At 41.1% G+C, this 26,051-nt stretch overlaps 1 protein-coding gene across 3 annotated transcripts in view; it reads left to right on the top strand.

Annotated features, from left to right (window-relative positions):
- The window catches only part of nkd1 (NKD inhibitor of WNT signaling pathway 1), a 187,921-nt gene extending 180,536 nt beyond the window's left edge, over positions 1–7,385 (top strand). For all 3 annotated transcript variants that reach the window (XM_062961745.1, XM_008115625.3, XM_016995462.2), the window contains 2 exons: positions 825–955; positions 1,474–7,385. In XM_062961745.1, the coding sequence (XP_062817815.1) occupies positions 825–955; positions 1,474–2,048 (706 nt within the window). In that variant the 3' untranslated portion in view covers positions 2,049–7,385. The remainder of the gene's footprint in view (positions 1–824; positions 956–1,473) is intronic.
- Positions 7,386–26,051: the final 18,666 nt, after the last annotated feature.

Raw genomic sequence — 26,051 nt, forward strand, 5'->3', positions numbered from 1 at the left:
TGGTCTCCTAGCAACCCACTTAGCCCAGGGCCACTTCAATCAGGCCTCTTCCACACTGCCTATAAAATACAGATTATCTGATTTCAACTGGATTATATGGCAGTGAAGACTCAAGATGAGCACCAACCCCCAGAGTCAGACACGACTGGACTTAATTTCAGGGGAAAACCTTTACCCTTTACCTTAACTACCACCAATTCCTCAATACTTTATTTCCCATACCATCATACTTCGCCACAGCAACGCGTGGCCGGGCACAGCTAGTATTTAAATATATTTATATTATTAAACCCTATTTTTAAAAGGTTTTAATAAATACAATAAAATACTTCCGAACATGATACAGTAGAGTCTTGCTTATCCAAGCTAAACGGACCGGCAGAACCTTGGATAAGCAAATATCTTGGATAATAAGGAGAGATTAAGGAAAAGCCTATTAAACATCAAATTAGGTTATGATTTTACAAATTAAGCGCCAAAACATCATGTTATACAACAAATTTGACAGAAAAAGTAGTTCAATACGCAGTAATGCTATGTAGTAATTACTGTATTTACGAATTTAGCACCAAAATATCATGATGTATTGAAAACATTGACTACAAAAATGCGTTGGATAATCTAGAATGTTGGATAAGTGAGTGTTGGATAAGTGAGACTCTACTATATTGCCAAACAGTGATGAGTTTTTTGGATCTTGTGATTTCTATGTGCGCTTTCATTCTCAGAAAATGGGTACAATAATCACTTGTTGTTTCAGTATATTCCCTAGCTTGGACATAATGATGATATTATTTGCATTTCCACTTTCTTTCTGCTCCCAGGTACCACCATGGTGAGACCAAGCTTGAACATAATGGATGCTATCGTCACTGCGTGGATGAAAACATTGAAAGGAGAAACCACTATTTGGATCTTGCAGGCATAGAAAACTATACGTCCAAATTTGGGCCAGGTATATTATATCATTTGGACTCCCTACCCTATTGTTTGTTGAAATGAGATCTCTAGGCTTCTTCCTAAGACATGTTATGCAGGAAATGCTGCCGTATAAAATTGAGAATGAGGCTTGATGAGGATGCAGGCTGGCATTAGTCGCAGATTACTGCCAATCCTCCACATTTATGTGTTTGGTTTTTGTGGACTTCATTGTTCATGGCTTTGATTAAAATAAGATTCCCAGAGAGAAAATCTCTATCAAATATGAGTAATAAAATCTGCAAAAGTTAAATTTGTAAATGTGGATGGCTGACTGACATAGGAAATACTTTTGGACAGAATAAGAAACGATAAAGAATTCAAAGGTGCAAGGATCCAGGAACAAGATTACAAAATCAGGGCTTTCACTGATGATATAATAGGAATAATTGAAGACCCAAACAAAAATCTAGGGAATTGGATAAGAATATTTTAAAAATGTGGAGAAGTATCAGAAAACACAGTTGTTTTCAATGATCGGTTCTTCTTTCTTAGGCTCTCCACCCGTGGCTCAGAAACACAACCCACCCATCCGCGTTTCCAATCAAACACGTTCCCGTTCCCATGAGCCCGAAGTCTTCCATGCCCACCAACGCAGATCGCCAGCAGCGGATCCTGGCCATGTCAGCTTAATGGAAGCTTCCTATGCAAAGCTTGCAGAAATCCAACAGCGGCTGCGGAGTCAAGAGGCAAACAGGCACTTTGTGAAGTCTCCCAAGGCTCAGAGCAAAACCGCAGCATCGGCTAACACGGGAAGGGCTGTGCGGAGTAAACCCATCCAAGGGGCATCTGTGCCGATGGCTTCCCCTACCGGGCGGGTTGCTCCAAACCTTCCTTACCTGCCCATGCAGTCTCAGCAGACTTACAAGAAACACAAGCAGAGAGCGAAAGAGACTCACCAAGTCTGCAAGACCTTCCCGCCTCCCGGAACGGTTCTGGAGAAAGAACATGTCAGAGACCTGCCTGCGGTCATCTTGTATGAAGGCCAAGTGGGACAGATGATTCAGAGACACGAACACCACCACCACCATGAACATCACCACCACTACCACCACTTCTACCAGACATGAAGTGGACTCGCCACCGCCTGCTCAAGGACCATCCTATATGAAGGAAGCTCTTTGCCGTCGCTCGGGAAGAACGGCATCGTTTTCGTTAACATTGTGGCTACTCCGTTAATATTCGCTAGCACCTATTGTAGGAGTTATATGGAAACACTAAAGTTAATTATGATGATAATAATAATAATAATAATCTAACACTATTTATATTATGTGGAACTGTATAACTTACTTTAATAACTTGTGGATTTTTTAAAAAAGTTTGGCTTGTTAACAAACAAAACAATTGGACATGAAAGAGCAACCAAGCACAGCTCTTGTTCAGGTCGTCCCATGAAACCCTCTAGTTGTTTAGTGGAGGATTGGAAGAGTTTGTGGTCCGGGAAGACACACTCTACTGATCCCTGGAGCTGGCTAACATTTTCTCCACCCCCTGATGAACATCCATTGAATATTTATGAATTGGTGTTTCCCCTGCAACTACGCAAAATGCTCCTATCTTTGAGTAAGCCCCGTCAGAATGCCTTCACCAGTATAGGAGTGGTCTGAACATCTGTCTCAGGGGTGATATGATGCATCTTTCCAGATGTTGACCTGTGATTTCTAGCATCCTTCACTACTCTAGCTACAACTCCTAGGACTTGTAGTCAACAACATCCTACAACAGAATGTTTGTGCTATTATTCCAGTTTAACTTCCAAAACTTTATCTAGGGTTTGTAGTTTGGTGAGGTACTCCTTGCTATGTATCTGAGAAATCAAATGCTCAAAAGGCACCAGATCCCATCGGATCTTGGAAGCTTAAGCAAGGTCAGCCCTTTTTAGTCCTGGAATAGGAGGCTGCCTACAAATATGTGGGGACATAGGTTGTATTTCAGAGGGATAAAAACCACTTCTGAATATTTCTTGCCTAAGAGAACTCTATGATATTCACAAAGTCACCGTACATTTACCAGCAACTTGAAGGCAATACAGACAAATTGCCAATCTCAAGAATCTCTGGGATGGAATCATGGTAGTTGAGTTGGAATCATAATCAATTAAGTAATTGAAATGGACATTGGAGGACCACTTCTGGTCTGTCCTTCAGCACAAAGAACTCCTCATGAAGAGCTGGTGGATACCCATTGGTAGAGAGACTGGAAGTTATGACTTCATCATACTGGACACGAATCGCCACAAATCGTGGCAAATCCAGTAGTGTCCATCAGGAGGTGTGAGGAACCCGTTGGCCCATGTCCCGCATCGCCCAACTTACAAGAAATCCCACATTGATAGCTTCCCCTCATTGTTACCAATGTAACACACAGTGGCAGCATGTGGCAACATGGCAGCGGCATGTGGTGGTTCCTCTTTACTTTGATGGTGGAGCCACACTGGAAGTAGCTGTACATCGTGGGATGGGAGCTGGTGGGCTCCGTTGCAATAGTAAAGAGGAACTTGTGCATGATGTTGAAAAGTATCCCGTCTAATGAGGTCGGTAGCCCCGTTGTTGGGCTGGTCTGTCCATACCTCCATTAAACACACAGAGGGGTTTGTGTGAAGGCAACAGTTGTGAGCTGGGCAATGAAGGCATTAGCACACTTTCTAATGCGTATCCGTTTCTCTGTGGTACTAGAAGAGCTGCTTTAAACAATATGGCTAGATACCTAGTCCTCTTCAGCTGTTGGCTTACTGCAAACAAGCCAATTTCCAGAAGAGCCATGTTCAAGGGTTCTGGATGTCGGCGATACAAACATCTGCTACCTCTAGTATAATTCAGAACTTCTTATTGATTGTATTGGGCTACTAGGGGTTAGGGAGAGGCGGATTGGGATGAGGTGCAGGAAGTTTTTACTCAATTGCATTCATATGGCAGGCCTATGCTCCCACCGCCTTGCAAGCTATAACCTAATATTAATGATTAGGATATAATGAAGTACATTTGTCAAAAGAACTACATATTTCAATTGGTTTCCCCTTTCAAACTTCTTTTTCTTTTAAACTGACTTCTTTGGGATCTGGCTCTATCTATTGGGTTGTGTGTGTGTGTGTGTGGCGAAGTGTATTAAAGCACTGAGCTGCTGAACTTGCAGACCGAAAGGTCCCAGGTTTAAATCCCAGGAGCGGAGTGAGCGCCCGCTGTTAGCTCCAGCTTCTGCCAACCTAGCAGTTCGAAAACATGCCAATGTGAGTAGATCAATAAGTACCGCTCTGGCGGGAAGGTAACGGCGCTCCATGTCATCATGCCGGCCACATGACCTTGGAGGTGTCTACGGACAACGCCGGCTCTTCAGCTTAGAAATGGAGATGAGCACCAACCCCCAGAGTCAGACATGACTGGACTTAACGTCAGGGGAAACCTTTACCTTTACCTTACACCCACACACACACACACACACACACACACACACACACATATATATACACACATACATACATATATACACACACACACACGTACATACATACACATATACATATACATACACATATAACCCAATGTATAGACCCAGATCCCAAAGAAATCAGTTTAAATGAAAATGAAGTTGGAAAAGAATGCATATATATATGCTTTCCTTTTGGCCATTATGGATTGGAAAATATTTGACAGGGCATCCTTCAGTTACCATCAAGTGACAGCGCTATGGAAACCTGGTAGAGTTGTGACACCAGAAGATTAAGACCACCCTAGAATTCACTAGGAATGGGTTTTTTGGTGTCTTCTCCTTTCATTCCCAGGATTGATTCCATAAACCTTCAATGAACTGAGTTCTTTTTCTTCCCCATTTGTTATCTACTGGTGGCATCATCAGATGTTTCCACTCATTCGTTTGAAGTTCCTACTCAAAGTTTTTAAAAGTTACTTTTTGGGGTATGAATCCTTGAATCTTTAAATCAGAAGGAGCAGATGGATGGACTGGCTGAAGTATTCTGGGAATTGTAGACCAAAAAAGTAACATATGCTTGGTTCCTCTTGCGCTCCTCTTCTCACAGGGCCAAGCTGGCAGATACCCTTCTTACAGCACCATCTTGAGAAGAAAGAAGTACAAGATTGCATTGTAGTGTTATCCCATAATTGTTAGTAACCTCGGCCATAATATAGCACAAAAACATCAAAAGCAAACTTTTAACAATTCATTTTAATTTTTTTTAAGTTCTCAGATTGTAGACAAAACATATTTTTCTTCTTCCATTAAAAAAATCAAATCACCCCATTCCATTCCAAATAGGCACACTCAGTCTTGTTGGATTTTGAAAGTTAAGAAAGGAGATACCTGGTTAATCCTTAGGTTAGAAACCACCAAGGAATTCCCAGAACCTCTAGGAACCATTTTTGACATAATTGGGAGCTGAAGTCCAAAACATCTGGAAGACCAGAGTTTGGGAAGCAATTGGATCAGATGAACCAATTCTTTGACTCACTGTAAGGCAGCTTTTTGTGGTCCTAAGACTGAGAAGGTCAGTCACTGTTGGACATCAGAAATGGACCTGAAATAAGAAGAGCAAAGAACGGGGAATCTAAAATTTCCTGTTGGGGTTAGCAAGTGGAGAACGTCCTTAGAAGTTCTAGCTAACCTTCTGGAGATCTTTCCCTATGTCTTCGTCTCTAGTGCCTTGGTTCCTAGATGATGATGGACTTCACATCCATAGCCAGTCGACAAGGATACTAGGATACTATCATTGTAATGGGAGTTAGCCAAGGGATCGGGTCCATGTTCTTTTTGGAGAAACTACCAGGCATGAAGTCCTTGGCGTAGTGGGAAGACAAGTGGAGTCTTCTAACCCAAAAACTAGGATTACGTTCATTTGAAACTTTCAAAGGAAGTTCTGATGACTGTATGTGGAAGAATTCCCCTGCCCAAAGAAAGACATTTGGTTTTGCTTTCAGTTTCTTTTATGTTTTTACGGTTTTGTTTTGTTTTTGTTTACATTATTGTCCCTTCTTCTTCTGTACATATATTGGATGCTGTGTGCAAACAGTGCATAATGTTTCTATCATCTCAAAAAAGCAGAGTTGCCTTTCTAAAGGAGGTACAGTAGAGTCTCACTTATCCAACATAAACGGGCCGGCAGAACGTTGGACAAGCAAATATGTTGGATAATAAGGAGAGATTAAGAAAAAGCCTATTAAACATCAAAATAGGTTATGATTTTACAAATTAAGCACCAAAACATCATGTTATACAACAAATTTGACAGAAAAAGTAGTTCATTACACATTAATGCTATGTAGTAATTACCGTATTTACGAATTTAGCACCAAAATATCACGATGTATTGAAAACATTGACTACAAAAATGTGTTGGATAATCCAGAACGTTGGATAAGTGAGATTCTACTGTATGATGTATGAATTCCACAAAGGTGTTGGTTATATGAAGCCAATAAATAAAAGACCAGGTTGTATTGTGGATTGAGAGTAGTAGAACCAACACTTACTGTTAATAGGAGCTAATTCATGTTTTAAAAATACCGTAAGAATGAAAAAAATCAGCTCTTTTTGCCTGTTTCCATTCTATCGACGTTCAGCTGACAGACAAAATGTTTTAAAAGTGTGTCATACCTTTTAAAATCCTAAAGTTAAAATATATAGATATAGATATATATGCACACTGTTTTCTGTATGGGAAACGGGGAAGGCGAAAATTGGCTCGCAGCTTCTTTACGTACCACTGAGTTGTTTTAAGTCGAAAAACCTGATTTTGCTGCTTGTGTTCTAAAACCCTTATTTTTTTCTCCAGTGTATATATAATCATGGACTGCAAAAAAGGGGCATTTTACATGCCTTGTAGAAGGAATAAGCTTATTTATATGATAGTGTTAAACAAAGTCTGATGTATTACCGTGATTTCCGTTATACTGCATGCAACCCCATGAGTGTAACACATTCCATTGGAAAATAGATGCCATGCCGTTTAGTTCCTGAGAAAGTGATTCCTTATTTCTTCGTTCACCCCCCTTTTTTTTTTACTTTTTTCCCAACCTTTTTCACATTCATCTGGGTCACTTGAACAAAACTGGAAGACAGATATCTCCTGCTCTCCAAAATTTCACCATGAAATAACATCAGAGTGTGGTTTTGGTGCCTTCTTCTTTTGAGTTTCTAAGGAAACTTAGGACAGAGGGCAAAAGTGGATGAAGGAGAGATAAATTGGGATATTATAAAAACAGCTGAAAGAGTGGAATGACTGTTCTTGCCAAATAAGGACAGTTGGGGAGTTTGGTATCTTTCTGCCTAGAGGCAATGAGATCTGATTATGAAGATACTGCATCATGATATTAATGTGTTTCGGAGTCTTTGATCAACATCGGCCCCAATATCCTTCCTTGCACCTCTGAATGAAACCACGTGATTCAATTGAATGTTGGCAATGTTGGCTACTGCATCTCCTTTGTTGGTTGTATCTGTCTTCTTTATGATGTTTTCCAGAATATGCACCTTTAAAGAGAATAGTTTCAAGTGTTGATGTGTGGGTATGGTAGGGTTAAACAGTGGTTTTCAACCAGATCTTTTGGCCTTCAATGCCCAGAAATGCTAACAGCTGGATAACTGTGTTGTCGAAGGCTTTCATGGCCGGAATCACAGGGTTGTTGTGTGTTTTCCGGACTGTATGGCCATGTTCCAGAAATATTCTCTCCTGATGTTTCATCCACATCTATGGCAGGCATCCTCAGAGGTTGTGAGGTATATTGTCGAAGGCTTTCATGGCTGGGATCACAGGGTTGTTGTATGTTTTCCGGGCTGTCTGGCCATGTTCCAGAAGCATTCTCTCCTGACGTTTCGCCCACATCTATGGCAGGCATCCTCAGAGGTTGTGAGGTATATTGTCGAAGGCTTTCATGGCTGGGATCACAGGGTTGTTGTATGTTTTCCGGGCTGTCTGGCCATGTTCCAGAAGCATTCTCTCCTGACGTTTCGCCCACATCTATGGCAGGCATCCTCAGAGGTTGTGAGGTATATTGTCGAAGGCTTTCATGGCTGGGATCACAGGGTTGTTGTATGTTTTCCGGGCTGTGTGGCCATGTTCCAGAAGCATTCTCTCCTGACGTTTCGCCCACATCTATGGCAGGCATCCTCAGAGGTTGTGAGGTATATTGGAAAAACTATGCAAGGAAGGTGTCCATATCTGTGGAAGGTCCAGGATGGGAGAAAGAATTCTTTCTCTGTTAGAGGCCAGTGTGAATGTTGTAATTAATCACCTTGATTAGCATTAATGGCCTTGTAAACTTCATGTCCTGGCTGCTTCCATCATGGAGTTCTTTCTCCCACCCTAGAATTTCCACAGATATATCTATATATATAAAGGAGTAATGGTGTCTGTTCCTCCCACTAAACAACAAAAGTACAAGCCCCAGAACCTAGAAATTTAGCAACACAACCCACCATCCTTGCCCCTAGGTGCCAACAACAAGAAGAAAAGAAAAATAAACTCCTAATTAGAGGGAGAGAAATAAATGTTTTTATCCAATTGCTGCCAGTTAGAAGGCTAAGCTCCGTCCACTTGGTCTCCTAGCAACCCACTCAGCCCAGTGTTAATAAAAGAATAAAAAATAAAATAAATACAAATAATACAATAAAAAATAATAAAATATAATAAATAAGTTACAATAAAATTAATTAAAAATACAAATAACGTCAAATAAAAATTCCACAACAATTTTTAACCAGTACCATCACCACTTTGCCACAGCAATGCGTGGCCGGGCACAGCTAGTGTGTGTGTGTGTGTGTGTGTGTGTGTGTGTGTATGTATATATATATATATATATATATATATATATATATATATATATAAGAATTCTTCATCCAGAAATTAGACAAGAACAAAAACACTAAGGACTGGGGGGGAATTATCAAATACATTATAGTTGCCACTCAAGCAACAGTTGCCTTAGGTTGGAAAGAGCAAACAAAGTGGGAAGTTAAAAAATGGTATGAATACCTAGCTGATTTTATGCTTCAGGATTACATCCTTGAAAGGAGAACTATATCAGGCCGAATCAAAAAGAACTGGGATCTGAAATGGGGAAGACTGATAGATAAAGTTAAAGGACAAAGAAAATATAAAGAATGGAATCATTCTCTATTTACATTTGATCAATTAAAATAATACCTGAATGAAAGAAAGTACAGTTCCCAGAGGATGGGATGAGGGGTGAGAAACCAATTGACGTAAGTGGGAGATAAAGGTGGAATTAGCAAGTGTAATGTTACTAAGGGGCCCCGGTGGCACAGTGTGTTAAAACACTGAGCTGCTGAACTTGCGGACCAAAAGGTCCCAGGTTCAAATCCCGGGAGCGGAATGAGCGCCCACTGTTAGCCCCAGCTCCTGCCAACCTAGCAGTTCGAAAACATACAAATGTGAGCAGATCAATAGGTACTGCTCTGGCGGGAAGGTAACTGTGTGCCATGCAGTCATGCCGGCTACATGACCTTGGAGGTGTCTACAGACAACGCCGGCTCTTTGGCTTAGAAATGGAGATGAGCACCAACTCCCAGAGTCGGTCATGACTGGACTTAATGTCAGGGGAAACCTTTACCTTTTTAATGTTACTAAGAATATATAATTCGATATGTACAGTAGAGTCTCACTTATCCAAGCTAAACGGGCCGGCAGAACCTTGGATAAGCGTATATCTTGGATAATAAGGAGAGATTAAGAAAAAGCCTATTAAATATCAAATTAGGTTATGATTTTACAAATTAAGTGCCAAAACATCATGTTATACAACAAATTTGACAGAAAAAGTAGTTCAATGCACAGTAATGTTATGTTGTAATTACGGTATTTACGAATTTAGCACCAAAATATCACGATATATTGAAAACATTGACTACAAAAATGGCTTGGATTATCCAGAAACTTGGATAAGCGAGGCTTGGATAAGTGAGACTCTACTGTATATTGAAATGGTGATAGACTTGATTATTATTCTACCGGTGTTTACAATAAAAACATATTTTTTAAAAAGGATGCCTGCCATAGATATGGGTGAAACATCAGGAGAGAATACTTCTGGAACATGGCCATACAGCCCAGAAAACGCACAAAAACCCAGCTGTTTAACTGGCTGGAATTTCTGGGAGTTGTAGGCCAAAACACGTGGGAACCCACAGTTTGAGAACCACTGGGTTAAAGGATAGTTCTGTTTGTCAACTTAAAAAGCAAACACAAATTGTCCAGAACTTTTGTTCAAGGCTGGTTTCGTGAAGGTGCGAGATGACAATGAGGAGGATTTGAAAGGTGACCAGAAGAAGGCAATACACTCTATTTCAGTGGTTCTCAACCTGGGGTCCCCAGATGTTTTGGGCCTTCAGTTCCCAGAAATCCTAACCGCTGGTAAATTGGCTGGGATTTCTGGAAGTTATAGGCCAAAAACATCTGGGGATCCCAGGTGGAGAACCACTGCTGTGTTTAGTCTCAGAGAGGGGAGGTCTTTAATGTTTCTGAGGTCTTTAATAATAGGGTTAGCCTAGGGTGTTGGCAACGTCTAGTGTTAGGAAAGGAAAAAGATGGGTTGTCTGTCCACATTCTCTATGTGATGCATACTTTTGCAAACTTATGATATCCTTATTTTTTTCTCCTAATCCAAAATTTTGGATACCATAGCGGGAAATATTTCAGCTCTCGCTCGTGTTGCCTGATTGTTTCCCTTCTATTGTAGTTTTTATGTGTGTGGACGGAGATTTCTTTCTATTTTCGCATCTCTGATTTTGCCCCTTCAGATGTTAGAATCCTTGACTTTTGGTTGGGACTTCTTGGAACTAACGCCCAAAACGTTTTGAGAACCAAAGGTTGAGAATTACAGTAGAGTCTCACTTATCCAAGCTAAACGGGCTGGCAGAAGCTTGGATAAGCGAATATCTTGGATAATAAGGAGGGACTAAGGAAAAGCCTATTAAACATCAAATTAGGTTATGATTTTACAAATTAAGCACCAAAACATCATGTTAAACAACAAATTTGACAGAAAAAGTAGTTCAATGCGCAGTAATGTTATGTTGTAATTGCTGTATTTACGAATTTAGCACCAAAATATCATGACATATTGAAAGCATTGACTACAAAAATGGCTTGGATAATCCAGAAGCTTGGATAAGCGAGGCTTGGATAAGTGAGACTCTCCTGTACTATCACAAAGAGATTTTTCATCATGTGAGCCTCCATACAACATTTGAAATGATGATACTGATTTAATCTTCCCTGTGAATTAAAATCTATCTTATGGAAATTGAATGATTAACCAGTTTGCTGAATTGGACCTCCAAACTCCCCTTTTCTGGGCCATTTTGTGGCTGGCGTTTGTTAAAATGTTCAATTTGCACTGAAATGGAAAGAGGTTCTAACGGAAAAATCGCAGCAAAATAACTTCTAGGAACATGGAGAAAAAGGGGAAATTTTATCTTGATTATCGACAGTAGAGGTTTTCGTCCTCAACCTGTCTGTAGAACTAAGTTTTTCAAGCATAGAGGTGAATATTGAAGGATATTAAGCAAAAGGGTGTGAGTATCCAAGGGAGGGGATTGTTTGCGCATTTCGTTTCGTTCACTTTTCAGACTCCAAACTTTCTCTTGCTTAGATTTCGTGAAATGCAAATGAACATTAGTAACATGGTATCAATGTGCTTTATTTTTAAGAAAAAGAGAAAGATTCTTATACCAATTATGTAGGAACATGCAGTATTTAAATACTGTCTTGCATTTGTATGATGTGCATTCAGTGTGAATAATCGATCATGTCATGTAGCACAGTTTATGTTCTGGGTTATTTTTTATTCACAGAGCTCTTAACGTCTTCATACCATTTTGTAAAGAAAAAAGTTTGCTTTTCAGTATTTTGTATAGTTAATATAGATGGTTTTGACTAAATGCTTTATTTATTTAATAGCAAAACTGTGCCAAGAGAAACCCCTGTTAATTAAAAAAATTACTAGTTCGGACATTCCCCCACCCTTTTCTTTTGTGAACTTCAGCGGCGGTGTGCTTCAAGTTCTGGTTTCATTTAGACTTGTTTCAGTTCTGCTCTTTTCAATGGTTTGGATCTTATGAGATCTGAGAAACTCAGTTGCTCCTCTAGCAAAGGTCTATGGGATCCTGGTATGACATTCGTTTCAGAGTTTTCATGGGATGTCCAGATAATAATAATAATAATAATAATAATAATAATAATAATAATAATAATTTGCCAATACATCACACAGTCCTAGACACTTGGGAAGTGTCCGACATGTCATCCAATATAACAGCAAGCAGAGTGTCTGCTGTGGACTCATCTTGTGTTTCAAATAATAATAATAATAATAATAATAATAATAATAATAATAATAATAATAATCATCCTTGCAGCCCAGGAGCAAGCCATCAGAACAAACGCAATTAAGGCCAAGATCGAAAAATCAGCTGATGACCCAAACTCCAGACTGTGCAAGGAAACCGACGAAACCATTGATCATCGCCTCAGCTACTGTAAGAAAATCGCACAGACAGACTACAAACAGAGGCACAACTATGTGGCCCAAATGATTCATTGGAACTTATGCCTCAAGTACCACCTGCCAGCAGTAAAGAACTGGTGGGATCACAAACCTGCAAAAGTATTGGAAAATGAGCACGCAAAGATACTGTGGGACTTCCGAATCCAGACTGACAAAGTTCTGGAACACAACACACCAGACATCACAGTTGTGGAAAAGAAAAAGGTTTGGATCATTGATGTCGCCATCCCAGGTGACAGTCGCATTGACGAACAACAACAGGAAAAACTCAGCCGTTATCAGGACCTCAAGATTGAACTTCAAAGACTCTGGCAGAAACCAGTGCAGGTGGTCCCGGTGGTGATGGGCACACTGGGTGCCGTGCCAAAAGATCTCAGCCGGCATTTGGAAACAATAGAAATCGACAAAATTACGATCTGCCAACTGCAAAAGGCCACCCTGCTGGGATCTGCACGCATCATCCGAAAATACATCACACAGTCCTAGACACTTGGGAAGTGTTCGACTTGTGATTTTGTGATATGAAATCCAGCATATCTATCTTGTTTGCTGTGTCATAATAAAATAATAATAATAATAATAATAGTAATAATAATAATAATAATAATAATAATAATAATAATAATAATAATAATAATAATAATACATCACACAGTCCTAGACACTTGGGAAGTGTTCGACGTGTTATAATTAATAATAATAATAATGATAATGATAATGATAATGATAATAATAACTTTATTTTTCTATCCTGCTTCCATCTCCCGACAGGGACTCAGGGCGGCTAACACATTGCCAAGCCCCAAAACAAGTAATAAACAAAGTAAAATACATGCAAAAACAGCATCTTCAGCTGGATAAAACACATTAAAACCAAATAATACCTAAATACCCTAAATACACTGATTCTTATCTGATTTTGGAAGCTAAGTGGGATCAGCCCTGAATGGGAGATCAGGTCACCAAGAAATATAGGTGATGTAGGCTATATTTCATAAGAAGGAATGAGCGTTCCTTGCCTAAGAAAACCCTATAAAATTCATAAGGAAAAGGTCAAGGTTTTCCCTTGACATTAAGTCTAGTTGTGTCCGACTCTAGGGGTTGGTGCTCATCTCCATTTCTAAGCCACAGAGCCGGCGTTGTCCATAGACACCTCCAAAGTCATGTGGCTGGCATGACTGCATGGAGTGCCGTTACCTTCCCGCCGGAGCAGTACCTATTGATCTACTCACATTGGCATGTTTTCGAACTGCTAGGTTGGCAGAAGCTGGGGCTAATGGCAGGAGCTCACTCCGCTCCCTGGATTCGAACCTGCAACCTTTCGGTCAGCAAGTTCAGGTTCAATCCGCTGCGCCACCAGGAGCTCCATGAAATTCATGTGGTCCACATAAATCAACAGGTGACTTGAAGAGACATGGACATACAAGAGAAGTCCCATTTATGGATCGATTTCAGCTAGTCCTACAATATAAGAAATGCTTAAATACCTTAAAAGACACAATTGGTTGATTTTGGAAGCCAAGGTTGACCAGCTTTGGTTAGTACTTGGATGGGAGACCATCACTGAATACCAGGTGCTGTAGGCTATATTTTAGAATGAACTGGTATTTATTTATTTACTACATTTATATCCCGCCCTTCTCACCCCCAAAGGGGACTCAGAGTGACTTACAAATAATATTTACATACAGTGTATTATATCACTAGGACAGCACAACAATAGCACTATATACCAGCATATTGCACCAGACCACTATACAGTAATATTACATGTAATAAATGATATATAATTAATATTATATTTTATTATTAGTATTATATTGCATTACATTATAATAATATCAATATTACATGTACAGTAGAGCCTCACTTATCCAACACTCGCTTATCCAACGTTCTGGATTATCCAATGCACTTTTGTAGTTGATGTTTTCAATAAATCGTGATATTTTGGTGCTAAATTCGTAAATACAGTAATTACTACATAGCATTACTGCGTATTGAACTACTTTTTCTGTTAAATGTGTTGTATAACATGATGTTTTGGTGCTTAATTTGTAAAATCATAACCTAATTTGATGTTTAACAGGCTTCTCCTTAATCTCTCCTTATTATCAAACATATTCACTTATCCAACGTTCTGCCGGCCCGTTTATGTTGGATAAGTGAGACTCTACTGTATATACAATATATTAATTACAACCACATGAGTGTTCCTTGCCTAAGGAAAGCCAATGAAATTCATGGGACCACCATAACTTGATAGGAGTTTGAAGATATTATACAGTAGCAGTAAGGAACACAAAATCCAAGTTATCCAAGTTTGCAACCGAATCCAGTGGTTCTCAACCTGGGGTCCCCAGATATTTTTGGCCTGCAATTCCCAGAAACCCCAGTTATTAGGATTTATGGGAGTTGAAGGCCAAAAACATCTGGGACCCCAGGTTGAGAACCACTGACCGAATCAGAAACTTGAAGCCTTTGATTTGAGAGAATCAACAAATGGAGTAATGAGCCCTTTGAGCAATCCTTTCTCAATCCGATGGCTAGAAAAATGTCTAAGAATGTGAGCCAAATTGTATGAAGTCTTGCCACCAAAGGAATAGTCCCTCCCCATAGAAATACACACACAATGGTGTACTCCGGCTCTCTGCGTCTAACGTTTTGGATCTCTGTTCCCTAGAAAGCAAATGTTTTTGTCTTTGTGAGAACACCTTCTCCATTACTAATTCAGTCACTGCGGCACAACCCTGAGGGTATGAGCAGCATTTGGCGGCGTTTCTTCTCGTTTCTTTGTCTTAGACCCTGGAGCAATCCTTTCCAAATTAGAGGGAATGTTAATTTGGTTTCCAGCCCCTTGCCCAAAATATACAGTATTGAAGAGTCAGCGATTGAAAGGTACAAAGTTACCAATTGACTGACCGTTGACAAAGCCATTCTCGCCAGCTGTATGTTGGACACGACGTTGCTGGCTGTGTTTTTCTTCCTCCTCCTTTCACAATGTCTTTGCCAAGTTTTCTGCTATGGCTATGCTCCTAGTTGTGGCTATACGTGTTGCGAAGATAGTGACAAAAGCAGAATATTAAGCACAAATCATGAGAGTATCGCCAACACACCCAAGAGGTGTCCATTGGGAGGACACATTCCACCACACATCTGTGACCAGTCCTAGACACTTGGGAAGTGTCCGACGTGTTATAATAATAATAATAATAATAATAATAATAATAATAATAATAATAATAATAACAACAACTTTATTAGAGTTTTCATGGGATGTCCAGATAATAATAATAATAATAATAATAATAATAATAATAATAATAATAATAATTTGCCGATACATCGCACAGTCCTAGATACTTGGGAAGTGTCCGACATGTCATGCAATACAACAGCAAGCAGAGTGTCTGCTGTGGACTCATCTTGTTGTGTTTCAAATAACAACAACAACAACAATAATAATAATAATAATAATAATAATAATAATAATAATACAGTAGAGTCTCACTTATCCAACATAAACGGGCCGGCAGAATGTTGGATAAGCGAATATGTTGGAAAATAAGGAGGCATTAAGGAAAAGCCTATTAAACATCAAATTAGATTATGATTTTACAAATTAAGCACCAAAACATCATGTTAGACAACAAATTTGGCAGAAAAAGTAGTTCAATACGCAGTAATGCTATGTAGTAATTACTGTATTTATGAATTTAGCACCAAAATATCACGATATATTGAAAACATTGACTCCAAAAATGCGTTGGATAATCCAGAATGTTGGATAAGTGAATGTTGGATAAGTGAGACTCTACTGTAATAATAATAATAATAATAATAATAATAATAATAATAATAATACATCAACTTTATTTTTCTATCCTGCTTCCACACCTGTCCAAATCTCTCCAACTTTGACTTTTCCTGGAATTGTTAATGACCTATAAAGGTTCTTGGCTTCTGTTTGGCTTCTATCATCTTACAGAGATACAAAGTGAGGCCAAGGGTATATCATTCTTGTTGCTGTTGAGTTTTTTTTTTCATGTCAGGAGCGACTTGAGAATCTGCAAGTCGCTTCTGGTGTGAGAGAATGGCCCATCTGCAAGGACGTTGCCCTGGGGACACCCAGATGTTTCTGTGCAAAGCTTCTCTCATGTCCCCTCATGGGAAGCTGGAGCTGACAGACAGGAGCTCATTCCACTCCCCAGATTCGAACCGCCGACCTTTCGATCAGCAGTCCTGCTGGCACAAAGGTTTAACCAACCCACTGTGCCACCAGGAGCTCCATTGCTGTTGAGTGACTTCAATTAATTTTAACTTATGGCAACCCTATGGTGAGCTGAGAGTATATGACTCACCTAAGGTTGAGCAATGGATGTCAATGGCCAAGTGGAGACTCAAGCCCTGGTCTCCAGAGTCATAACCAAGGTTTAATCACTACCATTCTATCTTCTATCTCAGTGGTTCTCCACCTGTGGGTCCCCAGATGTTGTGGCCTTCAACTCCGAGAAATCCTAACAGCTGGTAAACTGGCAGGGAATTTATTCGTTCAGTCGCTTCCAACTCTTTGTGACCCAGCATCATTGTTTTATCCAAGCTTTCCTGTCTTCTCATGATGTGGCCAAAGGACTTCATCTTTGCCTCTAATATCCTTCCCTCCAGTGAGCAGCCACTGGGCATTATTTCCTGAAGGATGGACTGGTTGGATCTTCTTGCGGTCCAAGGCACTCTCAGGATTTTCCTCCAACACCAGAGTTCAAAAGCATCTCTCTCTCTTTGCTCAGCCTTCCTTATGGTCCAGCTCTCGCATCCATAAGTTACTATGGGGAAGACCATTGCTTTAACTATGTGGATCTTTATTGCCAGTGTGATGTCTCTACTTTTCACTATTTTATTGAGATTGGTCATGGCTCTCCTCCTAAGAAGGAAACATCTTTTGATTTCCTGGCATATATATATATATATATATATATATATATATATATATATATATATATATATGTGTGTGTGTGTGTGTGTGTGTGTGTGTGTGTGTGTGTGTGTGTGTGTGTGTGTGTGTGTGTGGTGTTGGAGGAAAATGCTGAGAGTGCCTTGGACTGCAAGAAGATCCAAGCAGTCCATACTCCAGGAAATAATACCTGGCTGCTCACTGGAGGGAAGGAGATTAGAGGCAAAGTTGAAGTCCTTTGGCCACATTATGAGAAAACAGGAAAGCTAGAAGAAGAGAATGATGCTGGAGAAAATGGAAGGAAAAAGGGCCGACCAAGGGCAAGGTGGATGGATGGTATCCTTGAAGTGACTGGCTTGACCTTGAAGGAGCTTGGAGTGGCCACAGCCAACAAGGAGCTCTGTTGTGGGCTGGTCCATGAGGTCACGAAGAGTTGGAAGCGACTGAGCGAATAAACAACAACATATATATTCATATATATATATATAGGTAAAGGTTTCCCCTGAGGTTAAGTCTGGTCATGTCTGACTCTGGGGGTTGGTGCTCATCTCCATTTCTAAGCTGAAGAGCCGGCGTTGTCCCTAGACACCTCCAAGGTCATGTGGCCAGTATGACTGCATGGATTGCCGTTACCTTCCCACCGGAGCGGTACCTATTGATCTACTCACATTGGCATGTTTTCGAACTGCTAGGTTGGCAGAAGCTGGAGCTAACAGCGGCCGCTCACGCCACTCCCGGGGTTTGTAAAAATGTACGTTTGTAGGACTGAGTAAACAACAAAACCACTGAACCAAATGACACCAAATTTGGCCACAATACACCAACACATCCAAGGTATGTCCTTCCCTCAACCCTGCCTCCCAATGGATTGGCCTAGGTATAACACAGCCAGGCATTGAAGCTGCAAGGCTATTCAGTGCAATTTAACCAGACCAACAAAGGATTAACCTTGGTAGAAGGCAGACAGGCTTTGAAGCAGTGATACTACTATGTAATATTGAAACTGGCCAACTAAAGAGTCCCCTGGGTAGCAAGTAGCCAGGCTTTGAAGCAGTGAGGTTATTCATTGCAGTTCTAGCCGTCCAAAAAACCATTCCCATAGAATGCAGCCTTCTAAGCATCAAGCCTATTCTGTTGCATTCCAGCTCACCAAACATGGATTCCCATAAGAAGAAAAGGCCATCATGGTGCACTGGTTTTTAGTATTGCACTACAGCCCCAGTGGCAAAGTGTGTTAAAGCACTGAGCTGCTGAACTTGCAGACCGAAAGGTCCCAGGTTCAAATCCCAGGAGCGGAGTGAGCGCCTACTGTTGCTCCAGCTTCTGCCAACCTAGCAGTTCAAAAACATGCAAATGTGAGTAGATCAATAGGTACCGCTCCAGCGGGAAGGTAACGGTGCTCCATGCAGTCATGCCAGCAACATGACCTTGGAGGTGTCTATGGACAACGCCGGCTCTTCAGCTTAGAAATGGAGATGAGCACCAACCCCCAGAGTCGGACATGACTGGACTTAACGTCAGGGGAAACCTTTACCTACAACTCTGGGAGAACATATTCCTGCTTAGTACAGTTGAGAGGTATTTCTACCCCTTTCTTTATGTCTCACTGTCCCAAACCAGACCATATGCTACTTATTTCGACATGACGGGTGCAGCCCCAGCAATGGTAGAAGCAATTGAAGGGAGCTAGCAGATTTTGGAAAGGAGGAAGGGGGGAAAACAAGGAGAAATGTGTAGGTGTTGGGAGTGGGGGGGGGGGAGTGGGAGATAAACCTTATTATGTTCCTTTGCCAAAGGAGAAAAGAAACGATATTGACTTAAATGTGGGAAATTTAAAAGGGGCCATATGTTCTCACTTTGTGCTTTGTTTCTAATAGATAGACAGAAATCTTTGAAGTGTGGATTGGCTCAGTGGGGTGCATGCTTCTATAGAGGAAAGATGCTAAAAGAGAGGATGTGAGGGGGCATACGAAACTCTATTAGCCATGCAACGGCAGAGAGAGAGAGGCAAATCCAATGATAATGTACATCTGTTTCAGGGAGTTTATAAGCTTTGAACATTTTTTATGTGCTGATAAGTGGATCCTTTTCTTACCATAACTTAGAACTTCAAAGCAGATTGTGTGGATAATGCAAATTGCTGAAATATGAGATTTTCCTACAAAGAGGTTTTCCAAAAAAGGAGGAGGGGGGGAGAGGAAAGAATTAAGGCTAATTGATGCCACAGTCTTTTATGTGCAGTGTAAAAACTTGACAAAAATTGATTTTTAATTTTTTTCGAGGGCATTGATGGAAAAAAAATATATATATCGGAGGCTGCTCTCCCCCTACCCTTTGTAGGAACGGCCTCTGGTAACGTAAGGGGGAAGGCAGCGCGGCGAGTTGAACATTTGTCTCCCAATATCGGCGAAGCAATGATAATGTAGCATAAATTAAGATACATAGCCTGACTGTTAATACTATCAAAGTCTATCATATCAGGGGGGTGTTACAGAACCGCAAAAGGAAAGCGACGCGATGTTATCAACTTCAATAGAGCGCCAATTTCATCCCTGAAATAAGCCGTGGGAATACAACCAGCAGATCTTCCCGGCTTCCCAACTGCGTGTTGAACGGGAATAACCATGAATTTATGCCATTCCTTGCCACGCGACACTAAAATAATCCCAAACACAGGCTTTAAGAAATACCCATATGACAGACAGGCCTATCATGTATACCAGGGGTCCTCAAACTTTTAAAGTGGAGGGCCGATTCACAGTCCCTCAGACTGTTAGGGGGCCGGATTATGATGAAATAGTCCAAAATTAAGATAATAATAATAATAATAATAATCATCATCATCATCATCATCATCATCATCATCATTTTATACCCCACCCCATCTTCCCGAAGGGACTCGGGGCAGCCCAGGCTAAACAGATAATGTAAAACACAACAAAAAACAAAAACAAATCAATCAACAAATCAATCAACAATAAAACAGATCATAAACTAATAAGGTCATATAAAATAGACATACAGTAGAGTCTCACTTATCCAACACTCGTTTATCCAACATTCTGGATTATCCAACGCTTTTTTGTAGTCAATGTTTTCAATACATCGTGATATTTTCGTGCCAACGTCATAAATACAGTAATTTCTACATAGCATTACTGTGTATTGAACTACTTTTTCTGTCAAATTTGTGGTATAACATCATGTTTTGGTGCTTAATTTGTAAAAGCATAACCTAATTTGATGTTTAATAGGCTTTTCCTTAATCCCTCCTTATTATCCAACATATTCGCTTATCCAACGTTCTACTGGCCCGTTTATGTTGGATAAGTGAGACTCTACTGTACTTTGATAAAATCCTGGGTTGGCTCCTAAAAGGAACTGGGCCAAGAAAGTGTCAGTAGTGTCGGATGCAATTGGGGGGAGGACAATACCAGAACTATTGTCCCAATTAAAGTGCTGGGGAAGGCATAAAATTGTTATTGTTGTGTGCCTTCAAGTCATTTCAGACTTAGGTCAACCCTAAGTCTAACGTTTAGGACAGAGGCCAGGTAAATCACCTTGGAGGGCCGCATCCGGCCCCCGGGCCTTAGTTTGGGGACCCCTGATCTGGATGATCTCATAAGACCATAGGTAAGCAAAGAGACCTCCAAAGACCATTTAGATGGTCTCATAAGGCCATAGGTAAGGAATGGGGCCCCCAAAGGCCATCTAGACAATCTCATAAAACCATAGGTAAGGAAAAGGACCCTCAAAGGCCATCTAGACGGTCTCATAGGACCATAGGTAAGGAAAGTGACTTCCAAAAGCCATCTAGATGGTCACATAAGGCCATAACTAAGCAAAGAGACCTTCAAAGATCATCTAGACAATCTCAGAAGACCATAAGTAAGCAAAAAGACCTCCAAAGACCAGGTAGGCTTAGGTCAACCTTAAGTCTAAAGTTTAGGACAGGGGCCAGGTAAATGACCTTGGAGGGCCACATCCGGCCCCCGGGCCTTAGTTTGGGGACCCCTGATGTATAACAACAGCAAGCATGCTTCTACAAAAATGTAGCAAAATCCAAAATACGTGGGGAAACCTTTATCAAGCCGACCCAAAGTGTGAAATACATTATGACCACTTTGGAAATCTCACTGCCTTCTACATTAGACAAGGATGTGAAAATCAAAGAGAAGAAAAGTGGTGGGGTTGTTTGAGATGTTTGCTCAAGTTGGTGTTTTAAAGTGATCTCAACTAAAGGTTGATGCAAGCAGAGGTTACACACCTTCTGGGCCATAAAGGACTGAGGACAAAGATACTAAATCCAGGTAATAGATTTCCATCTCCCGTAATAGCAGGAAAATAGCTTCCTTTGAAACGTAGTTCAGTGCTTGTGAAAGTATCTGATGTTGGAAACCAATAACTATTTGTTGTTGAAAACTTTCATGGCCGGAATCACAGGGTTGTTGCGTGTTTTCCGGACTGTATAGCCATGTTCCAGAAGCATTCTCTCCTTTTTTTAAAAAATTTTTTTTTTATAAGGTGTTTTAAAACAGAATAAGAGTGAGAACAATAATAAGTATAGAAAAGATAGTGAAAAGGGAGGGGTGTGATGGGGAGAAGGAGAACTTAAAAAAAAGTAATAATAATAAAAATATGAAAAAATATAAAAAAAATAAAAATAAATGAAAAAGAAAAAAAGAAGATGTACTTCCCATCTTTCCTTCTGAGTGATAGAGTTTTTTGTGTTTATTATCATTATAAAATCACTCCGGCATTATATTTTTGTAAAAAATTCTTCTTGTTCTAAATAAGTTGTTAATAATGTCCAATCTGTTTCATTTTTTGGTTTCCCATGATGGGTTTTCAAGTAATAAGTCAGTGTATCCATATTCTTTATAGCCATGATTTTTAATATCCATTCTTCTTTAGTTGGTATTTCTGTTGATTTCCACTTCTTTGCATACACTATTCTTACTACTATTACAAACAGAAGCATTCTCTCCTGACATTCTATGGCAGGCATCCTCAGAGCCAGTGTTGTCCATAGACACCTCCAAGGTCACGTGGACAGCATGACTGCATGGAGCGCTGTTACCTTCCTGCCGGAGTGGTACCTATTCATCTACTCACATTTGCAAGTTTTCGAACTGCTAGGTTGGCAGAAGCTGGGGCTGACAGCGGGAGCTCACCCTGTTCCCCGGATTTGACTCTGCGACCTTTTGGTCTGCAAGTTCAGCAGCTCAGCGCTTTAACATGCTGTGCCACCGGGTGTCAGGACCCAGGCTGCAGAGCACCAATAACCATGCGCAGAGACCAGAATCTATCTAATATCTTTATTAAAGGAATATATAAAGTCAATAAAAACAAGTGAAGAATAAAGTTCAGAAATAGACCTTTCAGGAAAGGTCAAATATAGTCCAGGAAAATAATGTCCAAAAGGTGATATTAAGGTCCAAAGTTATAATCCAATAACCGAAACACACACTTTGTCGAGCAAAGTGTGGGGAAATGACAAAGTCTTTTAGTCCATTGGAGCTTGACAACAAGGCTGGAAAACAAACTAGATTCTTGGCAAACAAGACTTGATACGAGGCAACAAGAAGCAAGAACAAGGTCCGTGGCGAGGTCCGGGGAACAAGGCAGGCTTGGAACTTGGTCCTGGAAACAAGGAACTGGAGTTGCGTAGTCCACACATGATCTCACTCCTCAAGCTGACGAGTTGACTCCGCAAGGTTTCCTTCGCGGCAAAACACCTAAATAGGGTCTCGTTTCCCGCCGAAAGAACCCTTTCCCTGGAGAACGAGAAGTGAAACTCAACTCCGTCCAGATGCATGACTCCTTAGAATTTCCCAAGGGAAGCAGACCTAATCAGCTAATTGTTTGGCTGCGATTCTGGTGCTCCAGCGATTAGCCTCCCTGGCTCCTCTATCTCTATTATAATTGTCCCTACGAGAAAACGGGGGAGAATTCTGCCCAAGGCTTGTTTGGCTGACTTCTTGAGGGCAAACATCCTCCAGGTGCAGGGGCTCCGATTCTGGCTGAACCGGTGGGAATCCCATGTTTTCCTCCTCATCTGCCACAATAGTACTAGGAACGGGACTACAAGGCCCATGAGACATCACACCGGGGGCTCCTTTCGCTCCAACTACCATACCGTATTATTCACTCTATATCACTCCATGTATTCAGAGCCGCCGAGTGCAAAGGTGGGGGAGAATTTCCTTTCAGTGGTTGCCAAAAATCCAAGCACAATTGACAGATTGGCCCACCCCGGCTCAGGTAGCAGTGACAGGTGGCATTTGCCAGTTTGCAGCCTCCTAAAGCACGCTGCATGCCTCTGGCAGCCGCTTAGATGAAGCAGGCTGTTCGTTATTTTATTTTATTTTAGATCAAAGTTCTGTCGGCGGAACGAAGCAAATCAAATCAACAGAAGGACCCTGCTATTTCCAGTCTGTGTGAGCTGCCATTTGGGAATTTAATTAGCCGGCATGATTCTGCATTTCCCTATCTTGAACCCGATGACACATTCATCTCAGCAAGAATGCCTAGTGCCCTACTTCCTGCACTGGTTTCTTATTGCACTTCTTCCATCCGGGCACTGCAAACGCTGGTGTGAGTTGGCATCCGCGGCTGGCAAAGCTGGGGAAAGTTATGGCTTTGGACTATAACTCCTAGAATCACCCCTATGTCATGACCAATGACAATGCTAGCCATGGGATTCTGAGACTTACAGTCTGATATTAAAAATGAGTGATTCCAGGATCTGGTTCCAACTGCAGCAGAATGTACGAGGGCTGAATGAAAAGTAATACTTCCACCTTCATTACTTGGCTTCATGCAGGGACATAAGAGAAGCTCCCCACAGGATGGCAACACATCCGGGCCAATCTGCAAGACAGGGTGAGCTCCCGTCTGCCAGCCCTAGCTTCATGCAGGGACATGAGAGAAGCTCCCTGCAGGATGGTAACACATCCGGGCGAATCCGCGAAACAGGATGAGCTCCCATCTGTCAGCCCTAGCTTCATGCAGGGACATGAGAGAAGCTCCCTGCAGGATGGTAACACATCCGGGCGAATCCGCAAAACAGGATGAGCTCCCATCTGTCAGCCCTAGCTTCATGCAAGGACATAAGAGAAGCTCCCCACAGGATGGTAATACATCCGGGCCAATCTGCGAGACAGGGTGAGCTCCCATCTGTCAGCCCTAGCTTCATGCAGGGACATAAGAGAAGCTCCCCACAGGATGGTAACACATCCGGGCCAATCTGCGAGACAGGGTGAGCTCCCATCTGTCAGCCCTAGCTTCATGCAGGGACATAAGAGAAGCTCCCTGCAGGATGGTAACACATCCGGGCGAATCCGTGAAATAGGATGAGCTCCCATCTGTCAGCCCTAGCTTCATGCAGGGCTCCCCACAGGATGGTAATACATCCGGGCCAATCTGCGAGACAGGGTGAGCTCCCATCTGTCAGCCCTACCTTCATGCAGGGACATAAGAGAAGCCCCCTGCAGAATGATAACACATATGGGCGAATTCATGAAATGAAGTGAGCTCCCATCTGTCAGCCCTAGCTTTATGCGGGGACATGAGAGAAGCCCCCCGCAGGATGGTAACACATCCAGGCATCCCCTGGTCAATGTCTTCTTTGGAGATGGCCAACTCTTTCACATCAGATTTATTTAGAGAGGTATTTTCTCAGATTAACATGGCCAGTGATTATGTCCGCTAAAGGATTCTAGGAGCTGGGATCCAAAAAAGTAACATTTCCCAGTTCTGGCTATAAATGAGAACAAATAGAAAACTATCCAGGACACATTAAAGGCTGAGTTTCAAAGTGAGTAAGAATAGTTCCAGAGCAACTGGAGGAGTCAAGACAAGGGAGAGGTCAAGATCCAAGCAGGGATCAAGATCAGGGAGAAAAGATCAGCATGTGTTCTCACTCAGCACCAAAAACTTCTCAGACTGAAGAACAATGTCGGAATCTAGGTCTTTCCAGGGCCCCATGGAAGGAGACTGGTCAGTTGGGACTATTTTGAAAGAACTTCAAGACTTGCCTTCAGTTCACATAACTCTTGGGAGAGTCCTGCTGGCAGTAACTTAAAACTCCGGTTGAGCATCTGGGCAACCAAAGAAAGGGAGCAGGCAGAGTGACCAAGGGAATGCAAAGGCATCTGATGTGACAATATAAACAATGTCAGTTGTCTCACACCCCGGGAATGCTAGAAATTTGGCAACTGAAAGGCAGAATTCTTAGCAGAGAAGCAAAGGTCTCATTTTGGTGACCTTTTTGCTCCCTTGGGCCACATTAACCAAAAAGGAGGTCGTTGTGTAAGTTTTAAAATGGTTTTATTTGATATCTTAATTGGGTTTCAATCAGGATATGATGTTTTAATTGATTATGTATTGCTGTTCAATGTATTTGTATGAATTTTATACGTTATACACAGTTGAATCCCACCCATGGGAGTAAGCAGGATAGAAATGAAATAATAATAATAATAATAATAATAATAATAATAATAATAATAATAATAATAATAATACAGCTGGACAACATCAAGCATGAACATGTGAAAACTGTGGTCAGCAAAGAATAC

The sequence above is a fragment of the Anolis carolinensis genome, unplaced genomic scaffold (genome assembly GCF_035594765.1).
Source record: "Anolis carolinensis isolate JA03-04 unplaced genomic scaffold, rAnoCar3.1.pri scaffold_9, whole genome shotgun sequence".
Lineage (NCBI taxonomy): Eukaryota > Metazoa > Chordata > Lepidosauria > Squamata > Dactyloidae > Anolis > Anolis carolinensis.